Here is a 22,383-nt window from a genome sequence, read left to right as displayed (position 1 = left end):
GACCAGCCTGGTCTACATAGCAAGCTCCAGGCCAGTCAAGGATACACATCAAGACCTTGTCTCAAAAGCTAAAGCAAAAGATGCCACCAGCTGTGGGTGGCTTAGTGATAACGTGTTGTCTTCCCTATGTTAAGGACCTGGGTGCAATGACCAGCACTGCAGACAAATAACCCAGACTCTGAACGGTAAGCAGTGTTTGCCAGTTTGGGTTGCTCTTCAAGTCAAGGCTTAGAAATGCCACAGGTAAAGGTGTGTTGTAAACTGTTCTGCTCTGTATGAATAGCCCTGTGGCACAGAGACTTGTGTCTGAGGCACCAGAGAAATGGTCTTCCAGGGCCTTAGTTGGAAGTTCTTCCATTGTTTTGCAAGTGACTCTACTTTGTCCTCTTTCTTTAGGATTTGGTCAACACTGGACTCAGCACTTTCTTTTTCTTTATCGCCTCAATCGTGTTGGCTGCTCTAAACCATAAAACCGGAGCGGAAATTGCTGCCGTGGTAAGCAGACAGACTTGGTTTAAATCAGGCTGTTCTCACCTTCTGAGCCTTGCTCTCCTCTGTCCCCTGACACATGTCCCATTCCCCCTCCTTTAGTGTTTGCTGTCCTGGCCTTGGGGGACCAAGAGATGAGGGGTGGTGGTCAGATAATAGAGAGAGCTCACTCTGCATGCTTTTGAGAAGGGCAGGGAAGGATAAGTGGTTTTAAGAACCACTGACATGGGTTGAGCAGATAAAAGGTACTTGCTGCCAAGTCTGGTGACTTCAATCCCACCTCCCACCTGCACATGCATGGCATCTGCTGCCCCCATAGAAAGGGAGAGCGGGAGATTAAACAAACGAGCCAGACCTAGTGGTGGCTCACACCTTTAATCCCAGCACCCAGAAAGGCAGGTTGGTCTTGGAGTTTCAGACCAGCCTGGTCTACAGAGTGAGTTCCAAAACAGTAGGGATACACAGAGAAACCCTATCTTGAAAAACAGCAGCAGCAACAACAACAAAAGGAAGGAAGGAAAGGAGGAAGGAAAGAAGAAAAGAAATAGATATATATGATTTCAGAAAAACCCTCTGCAGTGGTTTTCATGCTAGGCTGGAGTTTGTGTGGGTCAGAAACTAGACTAGCTCTTGCCAGACAACAGCTGCACATTGATCAGGGCCGGGGATCTGGTATTGCTGGAATGGGCTGCACATAGGCTGGGTCCCTGCGACAACACTCAGCTTCAGGGGGGCTGGAGACATGATTCAGTGGTTAAGAGCACGGTCTGTTCTTCCAGAGGTCCTGAGTTCAGTCCCCAGCAGCCACGTGGTGGGTCACAACCATCTCTAATATGATCTGATGCCCTCTCTGGCATAGGTGTACATGCAGGTAGAACACTCATACATAAACAAGTAAATCTTTGTGTGTGTGGGGGGGGGGGGCAGTCAGCTTCAGGGCACATGCACAAAGGTAAACTGTGGCTGTATATTTTAGATATTTGGCTTCTTGGCAACAGCAGCCTATGCAGTGAGCACATTCCTGGCCATGCAGAAATGGAGAGTCAGCGTCCGCCAGCAGAGCACTAATGACTACATCCGAGCTCGCACCGAGTCGAGAGATGTGGACAGCCGCCCTGAGATCCAGCGCCTGGACACATGAGAACGTCTGGAGTTCTCCCGCTGCCCTCGTGCCCGTCCTTCTAATCAAGTTTTCTTTCTCTTAGCACGTCAGATTTTTGTGTGAACCAGCTGAATTTTGTCCTGTTTGGTAAAAATTCACTTTGGGAAAGGTTGCCTAGAGTGGCCCAGTGACTGACAGATCTGTGATGGTCACAGATCCAAAGAGGCCCAGGTCCTCTGACCTTGGGTGCCCGTGGGAGCAGCCGACTTTAATGACTGCTCTAGGTCTTAACTGTCCGTCTCAGAACTCACGGTGTCACCTGACTCTGAGCCACCCTGTCATGTGTATTTGTGATGAGTCAAAACCTTAATAAATGGCATTGAGAAGGGAAGTATATGTCACAAGACAGGAGCACCGGGATGGGACAGCCAGTGAGGTACGTGGACAGCCTTCTAGCGAGCTGGGGTGTGTGCTGAGTCCGTTAGACCCACCCTCCTTGTGCTCTATTCAGAGCATCGAGGCAGGCGGCATGCTCTGAGTGGGCCTCTAAGGGCTGACGAAAGGGTGTGTCCCTGTAACTTCCTTGCCAGGCTTGTATGGTACAGGGATAGGAAAAGCTAGTGTCCTATGGGGACAGCTCTGTGAGACTGACTCCCAGAACAGTGATCATTTGTCTCCTGCCCTGCTGAGAAATCACTTGATTCTTTCTCACGTGAATCACCTTCCTGTGGTCCATACTCAACTTCCGGGATGGGGGAGTGTCACGTGTGTGGGGCCCTGCCCACCTAACATGCACACCCTGAGGCTGAGTTGCAATTCCAGCACTTTTACCTTCTCAGGTGAAAGCGGCAGAGGAAGCAGCCCTCCCTCCCCTTAGCCTGGGCACTTTGTCCTCTTGCTGGCCTCATGGTACAGAGTGGCACGCTCAAACCCACACTTCGATTGTATGGACACGTCTCATTTTCTGAACATCCGAGACAAGCTCTAAAGTGATTCTGAGTCAGTTTATCTAGGATTTGAGAATACTTGAATCTGCACCAGGACACGTCCTCCCACGGATGTTCCACGGGGCACTGCTGCCATTCTGGGCACCCGAGTGTCTTCTCTATGATCAAAAGTCCTGGAACGCGTTATGAATCCTAGTTACGTATGGCTTTTGGATTGGTTCTTGGTAAACTGAAGATTATTTTTGTGGTGAATGAATTAAACAGGCCCCTATGATGCTGTAATTTTGTTGTTAGAGACTAATTATATTTTTGTTTTTGGAAAGTTGTTTTAACATGTCAGGTTCTCCCTCTGAACTGTTGATGTTTACAGATCTTGTAGCTCTAAGATTTTGTGGGTCGCCTCACCAAGGAGAAGATGTGGCTGGCAGGAGGATAGTGTGGTGGTACAGTGCCCCCACTATGTCCTAAGGACCGTTCACAACCTGAGCAGTGTCCTTTGTAGTTCATAACCCAGAAGTGGGTGGCAGGGCTGCCGAGGAGAGCTGAGGAGGTGCTCCCCGTGCACCGCGGCTCTGCATCGGTCAGGGAAGAGCAGTGTTGGAAGGCTGGATGGCCAAGAGTGGCTATTGTCAAACCCCACAGCAGGGCGCGGGAGTCCACAGGAAATAGGGTCAGCCTGTGTCTGATTGGGGACAGGGTGGGGGAGTACTAGGGGCTGGCTCCCTAAAACCAATATCCAGTATAATCCAGTTCTGCTGCAGTTCCAGGTTGGCATGTTCCCATGTTCAGAGGATGACCCAGCTAGTCCAGTGTACCTCCCTCTCTGCCTCTCTTCTCCTCCAGAGGGCAGCCTGGGTCTGTCCCCTGCCCAGCCCCTCATGGAGGGAGAGCTTTCTGTTGCTGGCCGAGTTGAGTGAGTCGGCACATTGTGCACATTGTGCTTTTCCAACCTGAGCCCGTTGTGTGTGGGGAGTGGGGGACATCTTGATTTTATGCTAGTTTTACCTGGTCATTTTGCCTTGGTTGGTATACCTATATAATCAAAATCAGGCTTTCTGCCTCAGAGAATTCCCTTTAAATGGGGTTGCAAAGACTCCATCTGTATCCGAGCCCCACTTGGAATGACCACCCTGAGCTTTAGCATGTCACTGGGCCTCAGGAAAAAGCCACCTTTGAAGTGAGGCGGAAGAAAGAAGCATTCAGATGGGGTTTCTGCTCGCTTTCCCAAGTCCCTTCAATAAACCCGTTTTATCCTGTGATGAAAGGAGGCCTTCTGAGGAAGTGTTGTCGGCTGAAAGAAATGATCCTGAGACCCATTGAGACCATGAATACCAATAAATGATAATGTGGTGGTGTCTTAGGGCCTAAGAGACTTGAGAGCAATTTGCATCTTAGTGACAGAATCATTGTAATATTTATATCTTGGTTACTATTTAATATCCTTTGTGCTATGAAGCTTTCCCGTGGCTTTTGTATATGTATTTCCTTGTACTATTTAACTAGCTCCCGTAGAGCCAGAAGTGGCTTGTACATGCTCTCATAGCGTGATGAACAGGCCCCTCACCTTTACAGCCAGTGTGGTGAGCACAAGCCATGAAGACAATATGGCTGTCTATAAGTGAAAGCAGAGACACCTGTATCTTTCCTGTTGTGCCTCTGTGCAAACAGAAGGTAATAGATTTGAGGTTTGTACAGCAACCCTGTGAATTGAAAAAGGCATATTTTTGTGTTTATTAAGCCCCCTGTGGACCAGTGCCGCTTGCTTAGGTTTGGAGCATTGTACGTGAGCCTTCACCGTCTCCATTTCCTGAGGAGATGGCTTCACTTTCTTGGGTGGAGAAAACATGGCAAGACATGCAGTTGTTGGGGACATGTGGTGTGTTCGTGGAGACATGGGGTTGACACCCTCTGGCACTTGGTAGTCTTGATGGATATTAACTTGTCTTCGGAGAAAGTGTATTTTGGCCCTGTTGATCTCGACTGAATGCCAGGTACCAGTCTTCTCTACCTTCCCTGCCAAAGGCTCAGAGGGTAAGACTGCAGTCAAGAAAACCTAAAGATATGTATTGGCTCCTAGAAAGGGCAAACACAGTGAGGTAGTGAATTCTTTTCAGAGAAGTTCTGCTTAAGGAGATAGCCATGTAATGCAGATTGCTTTTGTCTACAGACAAAGCAAGAATGCAGTAAGCTGCCTACATCCTTCTTAGCAATATGCTAAAACAGCAGTGTGGGCAGAGCCTGGGCATAGCAGAGCCAGCAAGGATGGACTACCCTCTGAGCACTCTCTGAGAACTTCTCACTGAGAGGGACCCTAGGGCCCTTCTAGGACTCTTGGCAGGAAGACTTACGGGCAGACCTGGTATGCCTTGTCCTCCACCCTGGCTGGATGCTTCTGGAGAGAATTTCATGATTCAGTTGAAAACATTTCTTTTTCTTTCAAGTTTCCTTTATCTTTGAAGTTTTTCTATTGGTTCAGTCAGTCTTAGAAGAAATGAAGGCCTAACTCTCTTGTCCCTGCATGTATGTGAATTCTTGCTGTGAATGAGTCTTGGCTAGCCTTGTTTGTGACCTTGTGGATTTGCATGTACTGTTTGGAGGAGATCTCTTGCCTATCTAAGAGGTGGCCTGAGGATTCGTCCCCGCCCATGTCAGAGTCTCTGTGGGTCAGTCGGAGGAGCGTGGAGACTTGTGTCCATCCTTGTAGTGATGGAGGTGGTGCCAGTGATGACAGCATCTGTGTTCAGAGCACACAAAAGTCCCATGCTTAGTGTGCTCCTGCCGAACTGTCTTTTTCTGAAGATGTCCTCTACATAGCAATAGTGACATTAAACAGGTAACAGCAGGGGTTGGGGGGGTGGGGCGCATACACTTTCTATGTAGAGAATTGTTGACTGATCCTCATGAGCTGAAAAAAAAAAAAGCTGCTTCTAGTGTGTGAGGTTTCCGGGTACCTTTTAGTTCCTCATAAAGTTGCAGACTCTGAGGTGCCTCTTGCTGTCTGCTTTTGTCAGCACCAGCCCCATAGTAGGGCTAGCTAGGCACAGAGTCTAGTTTGGTGGACACATGAAATTTGCATGACCGAGGCCTGGGGGTGGTGGGGGAGGCTCCAGCGGCAGCAGTGGGTTGGCATAGATAGCGTTTGATATGTTCATAACCCCTGCTGACCTGGAAGCGTGTCCTTAACCTCCCCCTCTTCAGAAGAGTGAGGTCTTTCGTGCTCCTGAAAGGACTAGAGCAGGTGACAGGCTGCCTCAGGTGATGCTGACGTAGCAGACCCCTTTTCTGGGCTTCGTTAGCTTTTCTGACTCCTTAAAACCTATTGTTTCTCTCTTCTCAGCAGACATCTTTAAAATAACCAGTTCTGTCTGGTTGAGAAAATTTGGAATGTCTGACCTATCAATGTTTATGTAGACATCGTCTCTGAAAGACAATAGCATCAGTGTTAGATCTAGAATTTTCTTCCAAAAGATAATGTTCTATTTGATTTCATGCTGGTCAGTATAGCATTGGATATAAGTTCTTAGGCTTTGGGACTCCCCCCCCACTCCATTCTAGTTTCCTCCTAAGAGTAAAGGGGTGGAGGGACCCAAGCCCATTGAGTTCAAAGCCATCTCACAGAATCAAATTTAGACCATAGGTTCTTGAACAGTGTATTGTGTCATTAGTTTACCTCATCTCCCTCTTTATTCTGATACTCTAAGTCAAGTGAGCCTTTGGTTAGTGGTTAGTATCACTTGGACTGTGGCGAGCTAGCAGAACTTGTTTGGCTGTGATTATGGTAAGAACGTGTCTGAAGCCACTTCAGGGGTAAAAGGTTTGTTTTCTTTCATAATTGCATCTGGTACCCAGCAGGAAGTACCTGGCCCCTCCTTGTTCGTCAGAATAGCTACCCAAGGAATCTGCCTGGAGAAAGGTCAGTGAAGGAAGACTCGTGGTCACCCCAGCCCAGGGCAGGGCAGGGCGGGCCTGCCCGATGCTGCCGGACGACTCATGGTCACCCCAGCCCAGGGCAGGGCAGGGCGGGCCTGCCCGATGCTGCCGGACGCTGCCTTCCTCCACTAACCGGGCGTTGCTTCAGTTCTTTCAGAACTGATTTAGCAAGTTCCAGAACCCTGTCCCCTTTCCATGGCACTGAAGGGTACAGTGATTCAGGGCTTAAAGAATTGGCTAGGTCAAGGGGCAGAGAGGGCAAGAGCAAGGCGTATTGTAACCCAGGCCTACCTGTTCCAACTCTTTCATAACTTGTTTATGAAAAACAATTGTTTTCATTCATATATAACTTATTTAAAAACTAATTCAAATAATAATGAAATTGACCCATTTGCCTAAAATCATTGCTTTTTGATAACTTGGTTTTGATGTGGTTCCATGTGGAAGAACGCTAGGGAGCAAAGCTGTCTGTGTATGCTGACGTTCGTAGGAGATTAGGAACCCATGGAGAAACACTAAGCTATTTATTTGTCTGTCTGTCTTTTTTTTCTTTCTAAGTAGGCAGTTCTTTTTCTGTATATTTTGTCAGATAACCACTTCACCTTTGGTGCCTTCCATGTGTCACATAAGCACTCTTGTCAATCATGGAATTGGGGCGGGGATGTACATTTAGTTAACAGATAACACTATTTTTGTAGCATGATTGTGTCCTTTCAATATTGCTTTCCACAGTATCGGTCCTGACGTTTGGGCCATTTCCTCTTAAACTTCCTATGTATTTTTCAAAACGACCCCCTCTGGCAAGTCCTGTCCCTTGCACTGTGTTCTTCCCACACTGCACTTCTGCTGGTTTAGTCTGAGAAGTAAGTCAGAGGATAGTTCTGAAAAAAGTCTCGTTCTTGTAATTCTGTTTGACACTGTTTGACTGTTTGTTAGACTGGAAGAACTGTTGCTCACCAACAGTGAGAAGAAAGTGGTCTCATTTTTCACAAGTTTCAACCATGTGCCACCTTCCTGCTTGCTGGGTCTAGTGAGCGCTTGCATTTGGCTCCTGGCCCTCCCACCCTAGCCAGTCAGTCCCGGCTGTTGTCTGCCCTGTCTCCTAGGATAGATAGGCTAAGTGCCGCTGTGTCCTGGCAGCACCCCAGACTTGCTCTGGGATTTGCCCCACTTGGATTTAGGTGACACTGTGGCTGCCGCTGGTGGGTTTCTGGGTAGCCTGAGTGCAGTAGGTCCTGTGCTGTGGAGGGCTAGGGAAAGCCAGGGCACAGGATAACCTAGCCACCGTTCTGTTTTCCTGACCCTGCACCATGGAGTTGTCTGGTCAGGAAAAACTCACTGAGCCATTGCTGAGTAAAGGTACGGCTCCTCTGAGGTAGGAACTTGTAGCTCTGTGATTTTTGTCCTTTGAAGAGTCAAAACGTAATTCTGTGACAACACAAGTTATTATGTGGCCAAATGACAGCTTTCTGCCAGGACTGGCCACTGCCACTCCATTTAATAGTGGCACTCTTGGGAGACAATGTTAATAGTTACCACATTTTGTTTCTTGAGTTTGGTTTTCTTTGAGGCAGGGTCTTGCTAGGTAGTCCTGTCTGACCTCTAACTTATAGCAATCCCCCTGTTTCTTCCTCCTAAATGCTGGGATAGCACACAGAAGTGGACCACCATGTCTAGCTAAAGTTGTTTGGCATGGGAATTCCAAGGTGAGGGCCGTTTAAGAACCTTGAATTTGTGTTGTTTGCAGTACTGAGTTTCCCATCTGGGCCCATCTGACATTGTCGCCATGGATGGACCTCCCCTGACCCCCAGGCTGGACCCTGTGCACTGCAAATGATGTGGGAGCCATGGATGGCATTTGCCCCGTTGATTTGCTAGACAGCAGGCAAAGCCTCACCCTGCCCTCAGCCTCTCCACTTTCCTTTGAAGGACCAATTTTTCATGGTACTTGTCTTGATTGTTTTCATATTGTTCAAATCTGTATTTTTGTATGTAGAGGGAAATACTTTTCTCAATACTAATCACTAATGAATACTGTATTGTCAAGAAGGAGTTCTTGTTTAATAAATGGACATATTAAAAAAACAAACAAACAAAAGCGCTTTAGTCTTTTCTTTCTCTCCCAGAGGCTTTGGGTCCCACTTTTGCAGCAGGCTTGCCCTGTGGGTCGAGCTGGAGCACAGTCAGCAGGCTGTAAGCGGCTGGAGAAGGAAGGACCAGCCTGCTAGGCTGTGTGGCACTGCACAGCCCCTCTGCCTCTGCGCATCCGACTGCCCGCCTGTTTTCAGTGCGTGTTCAGTGACAATGACCAGAATGTCCTCGTAGCCACTGCTCTGAGGTCCCTTGCTCAACTAGTTTCTAAACCCTGGAGCCCCACGTTGTGGCTGTTGCAGAACGCCATCTTAATGAGAATGTATGCTTACCCTTTAGTGCCTCGACCGTGGGGTTGAGTAAAGGCACCAGCAGTGTCACCCGCCACCCTGATACCCAGCACAGTAAGTGCTTTCTCACAACTGAGTTCAGAGCTGTCAGCACTCCTGTGCTTGCTTGTATGGAAACGGGCACACAGTGTGTCTGCAGGCAGTGGTGAGTTCTTAGTCAGGCGCACTCCAAGCATGTAGTCAGTTTGTTTTAATCCATTGTGACTTTTTTTTTTAAAGGGAGGGAATTCACATGCAAGATAAAAAGGTTACAAATGCCCAAGACATGGGCCCTTATTCATGGGGCCTCTTAGGTTACAGAAAAGACCATTTGTTACATTGTTTTTGTATTAAAAAAATATAAAAAAGTTAGAAAACACCATCAAAGACACACACAGTAACCGCCCCCAAGGGACTACAGAGAAGTCCATGTCACCAGTGGTCCTGCCCAGGTGTCCAGAGGAAGCACTTTGTCTTTTAGGGTCCCCAGGAAGAGAGTGCTTGGCTGGGCCTGCCCAGCCACTTGTGACTTGGTCACTGCCACTATACTGGTTGGCTCCCTGTCTCTGGGCCCTAGTAAACAAATCTTTGGGTCCGTTTCTGAAAAGGCCTCAGACCTCTAATGGAAGACTTGGCTAGCTAGGTTTCTCCCTATTTCACAGTGAGGAGGGAAACTTCTTGAATAAAAGGTTCCTGAAAGTCATCTCAATGCAGTGCAGGTTTGGGGCTGGTGGTCCAGCCTGCTGTGGTTTTATCTGTCCCTGTTAGTAACAGAAAGTCCCACCCCACCCCCATGCTGCCACATGATTGGCTGTAGTGATTGGCTCCGTTTGATGTGTGCTTCGGTGGGGGCAGTGAGGTTAAAGGGGCTCAAGGACAGAAAGGGGAGAAGGAAGGCTTGTCAACGTGCCCTACCACGCTAGCTCAGCAGTGCCAAGCCAGCACAGCCAATTTTGAATGTGAGGCCTCGGGAGTGTAATCTTGAGAGACGGGCTCCTCGGTCTGTTCTCCCATGGGCATTCCTGCCATGCTCCAGGAGCCCCGTCAGGACAGCGTGGGTGAGAGGGCCGAGTGGCTCTAGTTGTTAAGCTCAGACAGGCCTTTAGTCAGAGTCTGAGTCCGAGTTGGAGTTCTCTTCTGAAAGGAAAGCAGAGGGTGCGGTTATCAGTCCTTGGGCTGTGGAGTAGTGGTGGTGGTACCAGCAGCCAGCCAGCCAACAGGAGACCTGGGTCCGGCCTCTCCCATCCTAGTGGCAGGCTGGGCCTTGGGGCACACATAGGGTAGATCAGGCCCTTCTACTTAGCTCACAGCACAGATGCTTCCTTCCCAGGTGGCCCAGGCATTCCCAGGCATCCCCTCTCCCCTGAGGATGGCAGAGTTGTACACTGACACCCCTTTCTCCACTCTTATTCAGGAGGACAAGGCAAAGACAGTAATTCTTATCCCTGAACTGAAATACACAGAACCATAGGGCAAGCGAAGCTATTTTATGGGTTTGGCTATGTATAAGGATGATTCTGGCATTGTCTGCCTCACGAGGCAAAGCACTGCACTCTAATGCCTGTCCCCAGTGCTATGGCTGTTTTCTGATACTTGTCCTGTCCCTTGCCGAGCCCTGGTTCTTCCCCCCTTATCCATTAGCCAGGGAGGTACAAGTAGGATAGGCTTGCTATATTCATATTTAACATATAGGCCAAGGATCCTTCTATTGCAAAACAACTATTTTACATTAAAACCATACAATATTCAAAATGTATGTTCATGGACATTTATGCTCTGGTCTCTGAGCTGGCTGACCAACATTTGCTACAAAGGCTTGAAGGCAGACAGCATCCAGGAGCATTTAACTAACAGACCAGAAATGAGTCTGGGATGGTATTCATTTTTTAGCACTGAGACAGTGTCTGGGACTCCCGGTGGGAAGCTGGTGGCCCCTAAATCTAACCAACTAGGTCCTACTTCAGTCATTTAGTACTTAATGGAGAAGATCCTAGGGCCAAGACCTGCCCTGAGAACTCTTGTCTAGCCACAGCACTGCTGACCGGCTCCAGGAAAGCACTTGCTCAGGTGCGCTTTCTTTGGAAAAAAGATCCAACCAAGCCAGGTAAGGGTTGCCACGAGTTTTGAGATTAGCCTGGGGTACAAAGTGAGTTCTAGGCCACTTTAAGCTATACAGACTGAAGTCCCTTTTCAAAAACAAACTCAGCCAGGCCAGACAGTGCCAGTGTTTGCCTGGGTGCCGTGAGCTTCCAAGCAGGAAGGAAGCTGGGTCTAGTAGGTTGGTCCCAGATGAATTGATGTCCTAACTCGCTGCCTTGGGGGCATATTAGGGAGCCTCCAGAGGTACAGGTATTCACTCATTTCCCCCTCTTGCTAAGCTGAGGCCCTTAGGTGTCCCCAAGGAAGGGCAGAACCCTACAGCTATCCTGAAAATGGTCAGTTCTTTAATCAGACACCACACAGATTGGCCACTCACCTTCTGTCCTATGGGCTGTGGTCTCATTCCCAGAGTCTCCTTGCTTGAGGAATTTGGCCACTTCATTAAAGATCAGGTAGAAGTCAATTGCGAACACAATTGTGGCAAAAAAGCCAAAAACCTGTGGGATACACGCATGGCATATGGCAGGGGACACAGACAGGATGGCTAGAAACATTGCAAGGACCTCTTTCTGGGTTCAGAGACCAGGAGCCTGGGCAAAAGCAAGCAGCACTGAGAAATATACTGACCAGGACAAATGGGCAGACACAGCCCTTGAGTTACAGCAAATAAGGGAAATGGGCTGTGGGCCTGGTAGACACTAGCCTCCCAACTGAGGGCAGAGCAAATCTCTAATTAGCAGACTGGAATGGCAGAGACCCACACAGGGACCCAGGGCCTAGGCAGGGGCAGGATGTGCCGAGGTTCCACTGTGGAAGTGGGTGCCAAGGGTGATGGTCTAGAGCATTGGGAGGGGTGCTATTGGGTATCATCAGAGAGGGGTAGGGCAGCCACTCACTCCAGCTGCTTTGTAAGCCCCATCTGAGTATTTGGCGACAGCAGTGATGGAGATGACGAAGTAGATGAGGGCAGCGGTGACACAGCGCAGGAAGTCCTGAGGAGAGAGGGGGATGTCCACACTGTTTTGACCTCCCACAGTGGGGTAGAGCTTGGGGACCCAACACACCCATCCCCAGCACCCAGGAAGTCCCTGTCCTGGCTGTACTTGCATGTCCTAGTCCTGAATCTATTTTCTGTGTCCTGAAGGTCTCCAGCAACTTACACTGCCCCATCCCTGGTCCAGCTGTATTTTCTCTGCAAATAGCAAATGTGTATAGGCTCGGCTACAGCTTGCTCCGCAGAAATGGGAAGTGGAGAATATCTGGCTCTCCAGGACTCTTGGCTTTGCCACAGTGAGATCCGTTTATGGTCACAGTCTCTGCTTACTCCCTCAGGGGAGGCTGCAGTGCTGGTAGCTATCACCAGGTGGTTACATGGACACTGGAGAGTAAAGTCTAGACAGCAGGGGCCAAGCCCAAGTCTTTGCTGCCTTTTTTCAGTGATGCATTAAAGAAACTCTCTCAAGACTGCAAGGTCTTCGGGTGGTCACACAAAGCCAGGTGCCTGATTACTAGACTCTAGGAAGTCCCAAGTCCTTGGTTACCCTACCCTGCTGGAAATGGCCTGTGGCTGAGGCACATCCCTCCTCCAAGGTCAGAGCAACAGCTCCACCTGGTGGCCAGGAGCCATCCGTGTGCCTAGCTTCACAGACCAGCTCAGGAGGCTCCTACCACCCATCAGGTCCGTCCATGGTCGCAGTGCTGCTGGGCGGGCAGGGGTAGAGATGTGTGAGCGTCCTGAGTTATCCGAAGCTTTCAGACTGCTCACCATGGCTGGAGACAGCCAGGGCTGAAATGTGGAACCCCAGATTCTTCAGGGGACAGCCAACCCTTTCCTCTTGGGTCCCCCGATCCTTACCATCATGGGCCAGCACAAACCCTGCCATTTGTCATTCAGCTGCATGGCATCAGCAAAGAGGAAGTAAACGGCCAACAGAAACTCCAGCAGAGGCACTGTGAGGAAGGCAGATGCGGAGGACACCACGTAGCAGATGAAGGTGATGAATGAAAGACCCTGCGGAAGAGCAAGGGGACTCAAACCCTTATTCTACCCCCAGGCCAGGACATAACCCTGAGTCCTAGCCCTTGCTGAATCCTTGCTAGGACCTCATCTTGAAGCCCCAGCCTCCCTAGCAGGCCACCTTGTGGGGCTGCTGACCTCTCTTGGCTCTAGGACAGAACAGAGCCAACTTAGCTGTGTCCACAAGGGGCAAGCCAGAATCAAAATCTACTGCTTTCAAAAAGTCACACCCAACACCTAACTAGGAAAAAAAAAAACTTTGTTAATGATGATGTGCAGGCCGAATCAGTTAAAATTGAAATGGTACTGATGTCTGCAGTTGAGTTTGAATGGTTGAAAGCACAAGGCAGGTGGACAGAAACGGGTGATAGAGCCGTGTTAGCCACTGTACCGTTGGGGGGGGGGGATGCAGGGGTGTTGACAGATATCTTTTGCCACTCCTGCATCTGCGAATCTTCATTAAAACAACAGCAACAGCTATGCATGAGGCTAGGGGTACAGCTCAGCTGGTAGAGTACTTGCCTAGTGCACACAAAGCTCTGGGTTCGATCCCAAGCACCGTCTAAACCAGGCATGGTGGTACAAGCTTGTAATTTTAGCAGATCAGAGGTTCAAAGCCATCCTCAGCTTTATATCTAAGGTTTTAGGCAGCCTGAGATACGTGAGACCCGATCTCGACAAAATCCTAACTGTCTCGGAGAGAGCACTAGTTCATTTGAAAGGTGGGGCTAGCCATACCATATTGACCGGAAACCAGGGCCACAAAACTGAAGGTATGCAGGTCGGACGCTAAGGCTCCTGGTTAGTACTGCAGACTTTGTGCATGGCGGGGAAACAAGATGAAGAAGATAGGTCAGTGGCTTTTTCAAGCCCAGTCCTTGCTAAGATTTCTGGACTTCTCCACTTCTGAACATTTGCGTGCTCCTCACAGCCTCTCTTTTGAAGAAGCAGGCTTAGTGTCACCCAGCCTAGTAAGAGGGCGTCAGAATCTGTACTTAGGTCATAAGAGGCCTCCATCTCCCTTCATCTATCACTACGGACGGCTTTGAGCCTATCACTAGCTTAGTAGTTTAAGAGGCTGTAAGGGAAACCCAGGTGTCCTGCAGGAAATACCATGGCTGCTTCAGACAAATGAACTGATCACAGGAACTCCACTCCCATCTCTTTTACTGAACAAGTCATGGGGGAAGAGGAGCTTCCTTTGGGCAAACAGGAAACTAAGGCTTAGAGAAAGGCGTTTTGAGGTTGCTATCAGCTCCTACTGTATTTCCTTGCCAAAGGCTGCTCGTATGGCTCTCCTCTTTTCTGTACCCATTCCCCTCAAAAAAGTCTGGTTCTGGGCTGGCGAGATGGCTCAGCAGGCAAGAGCACTGACTGCTCTTCCCCAGGTCCTGAGTTCAAATCCCAGCAACCACATGGTGGCTCACAACCATCTATAATGAGATCTGACGCCTCTTCTGGCCTGGCTGAAGACAGCTACAGTGTACTTACATATAATAAATAAATTTGAAAAAAAAAAAAAAAGAAAAAGTCTGGTTCTGGTGGCACTCCCCTGCCCCAACCTCCTCCCTCCCCCACTCCTGTTTTCTCACTCCCCAGTTCTTGGTGGCTGCTTCTTCCTCCAGCTTTCTATCCAGGTCAGACTCCCTACTTGCATGAGACCAAGGGGGAGGAATGACTGGGGGAGGCTCCCCTATACCCTATGAGCTTACTACCCTTCATATTTTCTTAGGCCTGTCTTTCTGGCACCCAGCTAGGGCAAGGACATCTTGTGACTTCTGGTTGGCACTCACTCCTTTTCCATGAAGGGGTACTGGGCAGGTAGGACTGAAGCCAGTGGCCAGTAGATTCAAAGACCCGCCCCACGCCTCCCAGAGGCTTCCAGAGATCTGAAACGGCCAGAAAATGGGCTCTAGGTCCGCTTGGCACCTCATTTAGGAACAAAGTATTAGGTTCTACCGGAGACCTCAGGGTTGATGCTCCTTAGTAGGTCCTGGGGTACAACGGAGAGGTCCTGGGGCAGAACCCCCCTTTTGCCCTCAAGGATATCCTCAAGGTCACTGGATGAGTCACCTGCCAAGTTTCCTAGCAGTTAAAGACACTGTCTCTCCTATCCCCAACTCGAAGTGGGAGCAGGTCGGATATTAAGTTGCTAGGTATCTGAGCAACAAGTGGCTGTCACTATGGTCTGTTTCCTCCTTCCACCGTCCCTCCTCCCACCCCTCTCCCCATCTCCATAGGCTCCATGCCAGTTCCCGCCCCACACGTGATGATGAGTGTTGGGAGGACAAAGGAGACCTTCCTATCCGGGTGGGGACAAGCAGGGAGGAGGAAGGAGTACAGCGCGGGAGGGGGGAAGGAGGGCATGAAGTCACCCCGCAGGCTCGCCACCCTGAAACAGTGGTCCGCCTGTGTCTTCACTACGTGGCCCCTGCCTCACCCACTCCCCGGGGGCACATCCCACTCCGTAGGATCTTCACCACACAGGCGGCTAGGTCTCAGCCTAGGAGGTGGGAGGGTGTGCAGGGCGGGCGAGGCCAGAAGAAGCTTAGCGAGCGCAGCAGTCCCGGGGACTCAGAGAGGGCGGAGGCGCTCGAGGTCACACAGCAGCCGAGCTGCGGCTCCAGCGGGGACCAGGACCCCAAACCCTTGACTTCTGGTCCCTTTCGAGGGCCTCGCAGACTGGAGAATCCGGGAAGAACACGGCTCGGGCCTGATTCTGACTCGAGCTCCGCTACAGAGAAGTCGTAGCAAGCTTGGGGGCGGTGGTCCAAATTCTCCTGGGCTGGAGGTGCAAGGCCCCAGGCTGGGGCGCGGGTACCGGGCTTCACGCACCCGGGGAGCACACGCACTCACCGACTCGGCCAGCAGGAGGCGGCCTTTGAGAGAGCAGAGGAAGGCGCGCGCGGGCAACAGGGCTCGGAGTCCCGGCACTGTCCTGCCACTTCGGGGGCCATGCGCGGACTCTGGATCGGGCTCTGGCTCTGCGTCCGGGGGCCACATAGCGGCGCTATCTGGTCGAGCCTGGGCCTCACTGCCTCACCCACCGCCCTGGAGGGAAGCGGAAACCCGCTGTGCGGAAGAAGAAAAAGTGGAGTTAGACTAGGCCGGGGACTCATCCTCCGCTGTCCCGCCCACCTCCCCCATCCCCACCCACAACTGCCCCTCGAACCCTGCCCCGCCCATCCTCCCTCCGACCATTCTCTACGCAGCCCCCGTGTTCCGTGGACGCTGCCTTACCCATCCGTCCTGTGGATCCTCCCATCTCCTCCTCCCCCACTCCCCCTCTGCCTACGTCCTGCCCATATCCTGCTCCATCCTTCCAACCACTCCTCATTGCCCCTCAGATGTAGTCCAGTCTGTCTCTCTCTGTCTTCTCTATTTCCACTTACTTCCTCTGCCTCTTCACTAGCCTTAGGATCCTTCCCTGCACCTTGTCCTTTCATTCTCAGTTCCCCCTCGATCCTGTCCCGCCCACCAACCCCGGCGCACCCCACAGTCCCTCCGACCCTGCTCTTCTCACTTCCCCACCCATGAATCTTTGCACTACACTGCCCCTCCGACTATCCTTGGCCCTCTATCCTCCGGTCACTTCTCATTCTTCACCCCCTCTACTGCCCCCCCCCACCTCCTTTACCTGCCCCACCTATCTTCTGCCCCATTCTCGCACCCCTTCCCATGCAGCCTTCTAGCACCTACCTCCCCACCTCCCGCACTCACTATTTCTGCTACGTCCCGGGGTGACACAGATTCTGTACCCAGATCCTCCCAGTCCCCTCGCACTCCAGCTCTCTGTTTGCTCTGTGTGGCTGGCCTGGAGTCTTCTTTTGTCGTTTGACTCCTTACCCCCCCCCCCCCCCCCCCCGTCCTGACTGACACAGACCCACTTATCTGCCCTGAGCGCCCCCTAAAGCGACCACCTGTCCTTGCTCAGCGGTTCTGCTCTTTAAGCTCGAAGTAACTTACTGCCTAGACAACTCCAGGACAGGGACACTGCCCCCATACCCCACCCCCATCTCCGCTAAGTCCTCTCCAGGCTTGGCTCTAACCAGGCGAGATCAGTTCTTTCAGAGTGCTTTCCCCTTCTTGGCTCCTCTCAGAGTTTTCCTACTACTTCCCAGGCCACCCTCCCGCTAGTTCTTGGCTTGCCCATCTTCCTCTATTTTACAGGCCACGCTCCTGTCAGGCCTCAGCCAGCCCATCCTCCTTCCTGGCCTCTTTCGTTAGCTGCCCAAGGCTTGGGTTCGTTCTGTGCTGGACTAACCAGAGATCTGGAATTATCCTTGTTCTCCCCCACGGCTAGCCCATCATGGATGCTCTCTTAATACCACTAAGTCTGCACTCCTGCCCCATTAACTATCGTGAGGCTCTTTAAGAGACTAATGCTTTCTTCCTTGTCACCCGGATGCGCTAAGATCACTAGTCATGATCCCTCCCACTGCACCCTCAGGAAAATTGATGCTTCCTCTTGCCACGGGGACTTTGTACATCTGTCCTTTCTAACAGTGTGTGTGTGTGTGTGTGTGTGTGTGTGTGTGTGTGTGTGTGTGTGTGCATTTTCTTGTGTCTGGGTGCTGATAGAGACCAGAGGTGACTGTAGCTGTTTTTGGCTACTTAGTGGGTTCTTCTTTCTTCCACCCTTCTCCATACCTTTCCTTCCACACTTTCAACCCTCTAACACTAGATAAGAGAGAAAAATGGATAGAGAGGAAAGGAGAAAGGAAAGGAAAGAGATCCCAGAATAAAGTCAGGGGTTGGAAAGGGGCAACATTATTATTAGTCCTTCTTGCTGATTGGGGCAAGTTTGAGCTTTGCTGTCAAGATAACTAATTTTTTCTTTGCTCATATCTATTTAACCAACTGCAGCCAACACCAACCAATCAACAGCCCACCCTGCTTCTTGGGATCCTAGCATTTATACACCCTCTGAAAAGTTCCCAGAATTCCAAACGCCACACAAGTGCCTAAACTATCTGCAGCTAGCAAAATCATACTCCGCCAGAGCACGAGACAAATCTCAGTCAGCTGCTGAGGATAATCTGAAGCATCCCCCATATCCCACCACTTGGGATTAAAATAAAAACAAATCCTTAGAACTATTTCTGCGTTTTCTAAGGAAACCAAAATTCCAGAATTCTCACTATGGGTGACTGTCCATATTATTTCTTGAGAATATATATCATTGAACTTGGAACACATGGGATTTCCACTAAACTTACTTGGTCAATGAGCCCCAGATGTTCTGTCTCTGCCTTCCCAGAACTAGCATTGCCACTATATGGGATCCAACTCAGATGCAACTGTGGTCCTCAGGCAACAAGCATGTGATTACAAGAGCTGTCTTTCCAGCTTCTGCTTCTGTCATCTTCGCCTGATGAAGGCTTTCTCTACTGATAGCAAGGCAGTGTGTTTTCTTCAGGGAGACATTCCTTTGTACATACAGAAGTGGTACAAGAAACCCAGGATGTGAAGAAACCTCAGCAATTTAGGGTAGGGGTCAGGCTACACCAGGTTAGCCCCGAATAAGATGAGGTCTGGCATGGCCAGAGAGATGTCTCAGCTGTTAAGACCACTAGTTGCTCTTTCAAAGGTTCCCAGCACCCAGAGGGCGGCTCACCACCATCTGTAACATTTCCCAGGTTGCTGGTTGGGGTGGGGGTGAGAGGGGAAGTGATGGCAACCCTTCTGGCGTCTTTGGGTACTGCATGACATGATACACTCATAACCTTGTAGATAGAAAACATATTAAAATAAAAAATAAAAGCAGGGCTACAAAGATGGCTCAGTAGTTTAAAACTAGGTCCCCAAGCACCCCAACATTAAATAAATAAAAATTTAAAAGGGTCCTGGGACTTACTGGTTGGTTTAGAGAACAGCCAACTGGCATTAAAGTGAAAGAACATTGATTGGTCGTGTCTGGGGCAGGGTTAGGAGGATGAGACTCCTGTATGCAGCCTTCACTCATGGTACCCAAGGAAAACATGTGAGAGTTCTAGGGCCTCACTTCTAATCTGTGTTGTTAAAAGTGGCTGTAGGGCTGGAGAGATGGCTCAGAGGTTAAGAGCACTGGTTGCTCTTCCAGAGGTCCTGAGTTCAATCCCCAGCAATCATATCACATAGTGATTAAAGAGGGTAATGCGATCCAATTAAAATAAATCTTTTTTTAAAAATGTGGCTGTAAATTGAAACTCAATAATAAGGAAATGGACCAGAGATTCGAACACATAATTTATCAAAGGGGAATGTCAAATAAATTAGCACATTGAAAAAGGGATGGGATGGGGGCTGGAGGTGGGGATTGGTTCAGCTGTTAGAAGCGATTGATGTGCAGTATTGAGATACTAGAATTCCAAATTTAGTACCTATGTGAAGACCAGGCCTTTCTCCTCATATAGTTAACTCCAGCTCCAAGAAGGGTAGAGACTAGAAGATTGTTGGCTTCCAGCCTAGGAAAGAAACTGATATCCCTACATCCAGGGAGAGACTCTGCCTCAAAGAATAGATGGGAAGCGATAGAGAAGAAAACTTGAAGCCCCTTTCTGGCCTCTACATGCAGAAGCACACATACCTTACACACATACATGTACCACAACCATACATACATCAATATGTGCAGTAACTTGAATATGCTTGGCCTGTGGGAAGTGGCATGATTAGGAGGTGTGGGATATAGGTATGAGCTTGGTGGAGGAAGTGTGTCACTGTGGGGGTGGTCCTGGAGGTCTCCCCTGATGCTCAGGCTCTGCCCTGTGCAGAAGAGAGTCTCTTCCTGGCTGCAAAGGTGTAGGTAGAACTCTCAGCTCCTTCTCCAGCACCCTGTCTGCCTGTCTGCCTGCATGCTGCCTGCCATGATGACAATGGACCAAAGCTCTGAACTGTAAGCCAGCCCCAATTCAATGTTTTCCTTTATAAGAGTCGCCTTGGTCATAGTGTCCCTTCATAGCAATGGGTTTCTAACTAAGACAATATGTATATGCACAAATAGAAAATAAGCTGAGACTTTTGAGGTCCCCAGCTTGTGACCCTGTTTTGAAAACTCTGACGCCTTTATAAGACTGGGCCATGATTAGAAGAGGGTCACTAGGGGTCGATTTTCGAAGGTTGTAAATCCCCCTTGGTTTTAACTGCTGTGCTCTCTGCTGCCGCACGCTCCTGCTGCCATGACCTCTTGCCTATGATGGGCAGAAATCTCCCTGAGACCAGGAGGCAAAACAACCTTACTTCCCTCTTTTAGGTTGGTTTTGTCAAGTATTTTGGCTGTGGTAATGCAAAAGAACGACTAAGCATAAAGATATGCAATGGGACCCTGATACATTTTAGCCTGCTAAAGTGTCTAAAAGGGGTGTGTGTGTGTGTGCGCGCGCGTGCGTGCGCGCGCACGTGTGCACGCATGTTGAATTCCCAAAAGAATTCTACTAACTGGGGAGCAAGTGTTCAAACATATGAGCCCATGGGGGAACCGCTCTCGTTCAAGCTACCATTGAAGGTTAGAGTTCATGATGGCGGAGGAGAGGGAGCAGGTTGACAGACAACAGGAGCTGCAGCTGAGAGTCCCCTGGAGATGGGATGAGTCTTTTGAAACCTCAAAGCCCACCTCTGTGGCACGTCCCCTCATCCTTCCCAAACAGATCCACTAACAGGGGACTCAGTATTCAAACATATGAGCCCGTGGGGGCCATTCTCATTTGAACTACCCGGGAGTGTGCAGGTATGGCTAGCCTAGCTATCCCTGGAATCGGCTGCTCGCCTTCATCTTGCTGATGTCTGACTTACTATTAACTACATACTAAGTTCTCTTCGTTGCTGATGGCCGCTAAAATGTTTCTGCATTGGCTCTGTTAACTTATCGCCAACTAAAGACTGCAGCTTGATCTGAACCAGGTGGAGGCTTCCTTAGAAGCCGCCTCTCCTTAGTGTGCTACAGTTAGCTGCATGTAAATAGGCGTAGTTGGGAAGGCAATACATAGGGCCTTCCTCGGGTTCTTCCAGGACTCTGGGGCAGAGAAGCAATTGCTCTGACGTCACTGACCCAGAGCCTGTCCCGCTTACCTAGCCTTTTTGGTTATCTTACATCCAGTCTTAAGCTCTTTTAGTCATCCTCCCACATGCCCCAGGTTCTGTTGTCTCTGCCCTTACTTTTCCTTTGAACCCCAGCTTCCATTTTTACAGGAGCACATGTGAACAACCTGCTGTGTTCCTCTGTTCCTCTTCGGGGGACTTTCCTCTGGGAACGCCTGTATCGGTCGGTATGTTACGTCCATCTTTTGTGTCTGCCTCCTTTTGCTCAGTCTTTGAGAGTTACTCATGTTATTCTCCTAGCTGGTAATTCTTTATACTGCCAAGTAACATACTCGTGTGTGTGTGTGTGTGTGTGTGTGTGTGTGTGTGTATGTGTGTGTGTGTGTGTATGTGTGTGTGTATGTGTGTGTGTGTATGTGTGTGTGTATGTGTGTGTATGTGTGTGTGTATGTGTGTGTGTATATGTGTGTGTGTGTGTGTGTGTGTATGTGTGTGTGTGTATGTGTGTGTATGTGTGTGTGTGTGTGTGTGTATGTGTGTGTGTATGTGTGTGTGTATGTGTGTGTGTATGTGTGTGTATGTGTGTGTGTATGTGTGTATGTGTGTATGTGTGTGTATGTGTGTGTGTGTGTGTGTGTTTGTGTGTGTGAAGCACAATTTATCTCTTTCAGAACATTGGGCTCTTTCTAGGCTGTTGTCTGCTAGGAATATTTTAGTTTACCATTATTCTTGGCTAAGTAGCTTCCCAGGAGAAGCGTTCATGGTTACCCAGAAGAAGAAACAGTATGGGCAAACTGCGTGGAGCTGCTCTCACTCCTGGGCCTGCAGAAACAGCAGGCTGAGGAGTAGGGATGGGTATTCCCAGGATCTAGGTCTTAATCCCAGATGTTGTCTCCATCTCTGGGGAGATGTGAACACATGTGTATTCAGTCTCAATAGCTCTCCAATGGCAGACCAGAACAGTGATCCACCTGACACCCAACTTGGAGAACCAGTGCATTTACTTTGCTTATTCATGGAATGATGGGTGAGGGGATGAACACCAGTAAGGTGGATGACTCAAAGCCACTGTATTACTGAAAACCCCAGCCCAGCATATATGATGTCTCATGAAGCCTGCCACTCCAGAGATGGGACACTTACCTACTGAAGGCTTGGCTACCTGGAGAGTCTCCTTGGCTCTCCTGGATCGTTTGTTGCCTCTATGACCTTGGGGTAGGGACTTGGTGAATTTTTGTCAAGTCTCAGCTTTCCTGGACTGGATTTTGTTTACCACCCAGCTCTCTGGAGCATCTCTCTTCCCTGAAGGAGGGGATGTTTGTCTCAAGGATGTCCTGGCTGGTTTTATGCCAACTGGAC

General features: G+C 49.7%; 2 protein-coding genes across 13 annotated transcripts in view; one reads left to right on the top strand and one right to left on the bottom strand.

Annotated features, from left to right (window-relative positions):
* The window catches only part of Cmtm4 (CKLF-like MARVEL transmembrane domain containing 4), a 47,617-nt gene extending 39,051 nt beyond the window's left edge, over window positions 1–8,566 (top strand). The window contains exons 3-4 of the mRNA NM_153582.5: window positions 397–495; window positions 1,466–8,566. Coding sequence (NP_705810.2) covers window positions 397–495; window positions 1,466–1,630 — 264 coding nt within the window. The 3' untranslated portion in view covers window positions 1,631–8,566. The remainder of the gene's footprint in view (window positions 1–396; window positions 496–1,465) is intronic.
* Window positions 8,567–9,084: 518 nt separating this feature from the next.
* Window positions 9,085–17,374, bottom strand: Cmtm3 (CKLF-like MARVEL transmembrane domain containing 3). 12 transcript variants are annotated; one of them, XM_030243745.1, is made up of 7 exons: window positions 16,246–16,380; window positions 15,862–16,077; window positions 13,744–13,820; window positions 12,844–12,999; window positions 11,885–11,980; window positions 11,365–11,485; window positions 9,085–10,025 (listed from the first exon to the last, which is right to left on the bottom strand). In XM_030243745.1, exons 3-7 carry the CDS (start codon window positions 13,744–13,746, stop codon window positions 9,991–9,993), a joined length of 411 nt encoding a protein of 136 aa, XP_030099605.1. In that variant the 5' UTR covers window positions 13,747–13,820; window positions 15,862–16,077; window positions 16,246–16,380; the 3' UTR covers window positions 9,085–9,990. The 12 variants fall into 12 exon arrangements, 11 of the variants coding, with proteins under 11 accessions (XP_030099605.1, XP_006531392.1, XP_030099603.1 ...); XM_006531329.2 differs by lacking the exons at window positions 13,744–13,820; window positions 16,246–16,380 and adding an exon at window positions 17,270–17,374; XM_030243743.1 differs by lacking the exons at window positions 13,744–13,820; window positions 16,246–16,380 and adding an exon at window positions 17,055–17,071.
* Window positions 17,375–22,383: the final 5,009 nt, after the last annotated feature.

The sequence above is a fragment of the Mus musculus genome, chromosome 8 (genome assembly GCF_000001635.26).
Source record: "Mus musculus strain C57BL/6J chromosome 8, GRCm38.p6 C57BL/6J".
In the NCBI taxonomy this organism is placed as follows: Eukaryota; Metazoa; Chordata; class Mammalia; order Rodentia; family Muridae; genus Mus; species Mus musculus.
This window is presented reverse-complemented; position numbering and strand designations above follow the sequence as displayed.

Coding starts and splice junctions, on each gene's coding strand:
- Cmtm3 (XM_006531329.2), bottom strand. CDS start 16,008: ATGTGGCCCCCGGACGCAGAGCCAGAGCCCGATCCAGAGTCCGCGCAT. Junction 13,000..15,861: donor GCCTCCTGCTGGCCGAGTCG/GTGAGTGCGTGT, acceptor GCTCTTCCGCAG/GGTCTTTCATTCATCACCTT. Junction 10,026..11,364: donor CACAGCCCATAGGACAGAAG/GTGAGTGGCCAA, acceptor CTTTCCTTTCAG/AAGAGAACTCCAACTCGGAC.